This window comes from Bombus pyrosoma, linkage group LG6 (genome assembly GCF_014825855.1).
Source record: "Bombus pyrosoma isolate SC7728 linkage group LG6, ASM1482585v1, whole genome shotgun sequence".
Lineage (NCBI taxonomy): Eukaryota > Metazoa > Arthropoda > Insecta > Hymenoptera > Apidae > Bombus > Bombus pyrosoma.
In genome coordinates this window covers 9,821,726-9,826,578 of record NC_057775.1, presented here as the reverse complement: position 1 = coordinate 9,826,578, position 4,853 = coordinate 9,821,726, and the positions used below count along the sequence as shown (strand labels likewise).

General features: G+C 40.4%; 1 protein-coding gene across 1 annotated transcript; it reads right to left on the bottom strand.

The window, feature by feature from the left end:
• Positions 1-1,507: 1,507 nt before the first annotated feature.
• Positions 1,508-4,521, bottom strand: LOC122568260. The gene is made up of 4 exons (XM_043727808.1): positions 4,443-4,521; positions 4,086-4,166; positions 2,019-3,923; positions 1,508-1,869 (listed from the first exon to the last, which is right to left on the bottom strand). The coding sequence occupies exons 1-4, from the start codon at positions 4,519-4,521 to the stop codon at positions 1,508-1,510; spliced, it is 2,427 nt and encodes an 808-aa protein (XP_043583743.1).
• Between the last annotated feature and the right edge of the window lie 332 nt (positions 4,522-4,853).

Genomic DNA, 4,853 nt, shown 5'->3' with positions numbered 1-4,853 from the left:
GTATAATCGTTTTAATCGATTCAAGCGTGTATTTTAAATACGGTCGCCTAGCCTTTTGAATCGAGTTTTAGAGTCGTTATTATCTAAGGCTTTCGAGTGTAAAATCACCGGTTAACCGTTTACCGTGTGCGTAAAGTTGATGATCACTGATTACACAGATGATAACGATAGAGGTGTAATTTTCGACTTTAAGGTAGCTGAGAAGTCGGTAAAATATTATAGAACGATATTCTTGAAAACAAATCCACCTGGAATAATATCCAGAAGCTTCGGAAGGTATGAACTACAATCAACGAGTATAAATATTCTTCGTAATGCACAAAATCCTGTAATTTCACTATTTGTGGATTTAGTTTATAACGTATGTTTAACCAATCACCTTTTTACAAAGTAATTGTTTACAGAACTATATAACCACCCCAGAAAATTGCCATTTTCTTTGGAGCAACAATAAAACGAAACTCTTAACGATTATTATTTATCCAGTTCTTTCGTGATCCCATCTCTACGAGCTAGTCGTTTCGCAAAAATGAAATCCCTTAAAAACTCGAATTTATCCCTCGACTATGTAGTTGGAAACTTTATTCCTCGGAATTCTTATTTATCAACGAGCTCCATAGACCGCGTTATTAATCGTTGATCGGTAGCGTTTGTTAGACCCGATCACAAGATGCTCAGCGCTAATGCATCGCAAATACCGCGATCGTCCGGCTAATTACGATCGGGTCTGGTCGAGGATCATTTACGCTAGGCGTAGGTTGCCGCAAGAAATCGCGTAATGATCGGTTACATCGACCTGGACACAGTATTACTCAGGTATTAACCGATCCGTGTATCACTACGCGGCTAATTATCACGATCTACCAAGGTATCGGCTGTGCTGTCCGTTCACTTTGTATCACAACTTTATTACTCGCAAGACCGCTTTCTCGAGCTTCGTGATCGCGAACAGGAACAAAAGAAGACTCGCTATCATGGAGCGAAGCTTCGATCCGCTGGTAACACTCACCAGGAAGTGGCGATGGTTCTTCGTGACGAGTCTGTCGGTAATATCTTTGAGATGCATCGTTGTTCTATCGATGAACGTTTTATTTTGGTCGTGGACAGTCGGTCATAAGGCTTCTTTTCTAATTTTATGATATATCGTGGCCAATTAAATATTAGCTGTCCTAAATATTAGTGTGATTTTGTCCTCTGATGAGTCTAGGATCCAGATATCGACGATGAATCACTGATATCAAATCGAAATTTGAATAAAAGAGACATTGGCGAACAGATTATTTGCATCAACTTTTGTTTTATCAACGTTTATTCTTATTCCAGTATATTATGGACAATATTGAACATCAGTTTTCTCTTAGTTTATATTATAGTCGTGATAAAATATTTACCAAATATTACAAACATCTTGGACACGAAGAAGTTTAATTCACAATATCAATTAACGCCTGAATTCACGAAACCCAAATATTCTTATGCTGTTTGTTTCACGTTTTCGAGGATTAGTTTAGCTATGAACATTTTTATACCATTTTCCTCGAACGCGAGAGTCCTGCGACATTTTTCGAACAGGTTGCTGAGTGTCGATTCGTGTGCCAGTGTTTGAGTTAATCGGAGGGTTCAAAATCTCTTCGGTTTCCGTGGTTTTTTGGGGACCGATATGAAGTTGCTCGGACATACGCCATTTATTGAAGTGTTCTCGACTGTATGGGTAGGGATCACCGGGTATCTTTATATAATTGCTGTCCGTAACATATTGGCTTGTGTTCTCCATTTGTCCCGAGCTCTTAACGAACAATTCTTTATTGTCGTCCATTTGTTGTTGTTCGTCTCTTACGGACTCTTCGTTGCGTCCGGAAGATTGCCTTTCTGAAAGAAATATTTGCGAATGAGAAATTAATGTCATTATTTTAAAATAATTAACAAAAAAGTCAAAGATAGAAATTGAGATTTAAGTAGCACATAATATTCGAAGAACTAAATTAATATCGGAAAAATATGAAAAAAGATTGCATTACCTGTTGCCGGTTCCAACGACATGGACTCGTAGCCAGGATAATAGTCGTCTCCGTAGGAATTGGAATAGTCTAAGTTGGACTGATAATTATCTGCCTGTGCATTTATGTATTCATCGGTCTCATATTTCCTCGAATCCCTTCGAGAAGACGTGAACACTGAATTTTCACGTGCAACTTGATTCTCTGCTTGTGATCGATTGAAAGAAACGTCGATTTCTTTTTCACCCATTTTATTTAAACTGTTCGTAAAATTCGTGCCTGCGTCTGATTGTTCCCGCGGCTCAAAATTCCCTCTTTCTTGTTGCTGTTCCTGAGCCGTATTGTTCTCGTTCCACGATACATTTTCTGCGTTTGTGACATTTTCCTCCATGCTTTGACTCTTCATGAGGTTACTCTGTTCACCATCTTCAGTCTGTTCGCGATTAACTCTTCTCGATTTTTCCGAAACGTTCTGCTCGAAACTTCTCCAACCACCTTCGGTATTCGTTGAAAAATTCAAAGTCCCTAAGTTCACATCGTTATCCAACGAATCTAGAACACTCAAGGGTCTGTGGAATTTTAATTTTCCGTTGATGCCACCGTTATTGTATCTTTTCGAGAAACAAAATGTCTCGGTATGCAATTTCTTGATATCCAGTTTCTGAACGTCGGTAGGGCTGCTGACTTTTTTTGCGTTCATATTAGGTTTCATTTCTCTGGCGTACTCCGGATCTTCTTCCTCTGCTGTGGTCTCGTCGCTGGTAGTTGGTATTGCTTGTACATCCAGTTTCGGCTCAGGAGGCTCCGGTCTGATCGACAACGTTTCTGTACGTTCGGGATTTTCCGAATCGATAAAGTCCTCTTTGGAAGGGTCCAGAGGCACTTTGGATTTTAGAACGAGATCCTTCCACGCGTTGATCTCTACGTCGTAGTTCGCGTTACCAGGAATGTTGTAATCCTCGTCGACGTTAGTTTCCTTCATCACGATCGGAGACATTTTCAGTATCTTCTTCACGGACTCTATGCCCGCTACTTCTTTAGGTAATTCATTCGAAACATTCGTGGCGTTCGTTTCCGAAGATTTATCCGACTTTTCGTTAGATAATTCGACAGCTGCTTCGTTCTTCTTATCAGAATCTTTCGCAGAGTTCATCGTCAGCTGCAAGTTTCTCATTGTGTGGATAGCGTTCACGTCGTAGGTGGAAGAAACTTGATCACTCGAGTAATTCGAGTCTCCAACGTACGAATTCACGTTCTCCATTTGTTGCATACGGTTGTTCAAATTTTGTTTCGATTCCAACTGCCGACTCGTGTCCACCTCCTCGGCGAGACTGGTACCCCATTGAAAGTTCACGTCCATGTTATTGTGCAGATTACTCGTAGCATCCGCGGTGGCTTCCTTGCGACAGTTTTTCGAGACCCCACCCTCCATACGTATCACTGGCTTCTTCTTCTTCTTATCCTTCTTCTCGTCCTTTTTGTCCCGTTTCACAGGCATGTTTGGCTCTCTAATGGGTGGCTTCGTGTTCCTGGGGGCGCAGCTTACGATCGTCCGGACTGGACGATTCAGGAGATCGGTCAGAGTTAGAAGACCGTGGCGCGCGAGTGGCGATTGACGATCCCGTTTTGGATTTGTGTCATCGGTAACACTGTCTTCCATTAACATCCTTGCCGATATAGAATCTGAATCTTCGTCTTCATCCGTTTCTTTATCAGGCTTTGAATCCGTGGTCGTATTATTCTCGTCGATATCCATTTGATATCCAACGACCTCTGCCGAAGAATTCTCGCGAAGCTCTGGGTTTTTATGCGACTCTTCGACAGCATTGATCTTTCGATCGTCCTTATCCTCGAGTTTGAAATTAATTACCGTTTGTTTAACCCTCAAATACTCGGGCAATGATCCTATTTCGTCGACCCTATAGTCTACAAAGCGTTACATTAGCGCTGAGATCGCAACTATCGATTCAAGTATACGTCGTTAGGACACGTGAATTTGAGGATGTCCGACAAGTAATTTGATTTAATCGTTGGGTAGTGTTAGAGTGATACGTCGAGGTTTAATTAATAGAAAACTAGATCTGTTACCTGGTTTGAGGAAGTCCTTTAGCCAAGAGAACATTCCATCTGCTTTTCTTGCATCTTTCTCTTCAGCATATTTGATCGATACTGTACGTATAAAGTTTATTTTACAGAAAATATACAAAATTGCGCTATTATATTAGACACAGTCGTATGAATTATTTTATTGTATAAATCTAACGCTCTAAATTTTATTGATTTTGTCGATTCGTTTCTAAATTTTCGTCGACTACCGACGATGAAACGGCACGGTTAACAGGTTAACTGCACATCAACGCGAAAATTATGACTGATGTCAGTGTACGATAGAATACAATGTAACATATAAGGAATATAAATATAATCATATTCAAGATGACTTGCCTACGGTTAGATTTCTTTTGAAAAGGGGGATGAAGAACCCTCGAAACAGTTCGATAGAGTTGAGATGTCCTCGCAGCATGATGCTTCCTAAAGTCAGCAAAAGTCTACGCGATTACGGTTACTGGATGAATTTTGTGGATAAGCCGGATGTTATTGAACTTCCGAAACTTCCCGGAATTTCCAGAAATCTCTGTTCTTGATTGGTTTTTACCGTGGCTTATTGATAGGTTCGCTAGACTGTCTGCTTTTCCGATTTCGCTTATTTGCTTTTCGCTAACTTCGATTAACAAATGAGAGCGTGAACGATGTTGCATCGATTTCCATAGTTTCATTCGATCAGATGCCTTGAACCTCGTACAAAGATTATCCGATTGCAGAATCTCCTCCTAAGTATTTAAAAACAATTACTGA

Excerpts from the sequence above, each read along its gene's own strand:
- LOC122568260 (XM_043727808.1), bottom strand. The coding sequence starts at position 4,521 with ATGCTGCGAGGACATCTCAACTCTATCGAACTGTTTCGAGGGTTCTTC. Across the intron at positions 3,924-4,085 it reads AAAGGACTTCCTCAAACCAG|ACTATAGGGTCGACGAAATA; the intron begins GTAACAGATCTA and ends AACGCTTTGTAG. Across the intron at positions 1,870-2,018 it reads GTCGTTGGAACCGGCAACAG|AAAGGCAATCTTCCGGACGC; the intron begins GTAATGCAATCT and ends TATTTCTTTCAG.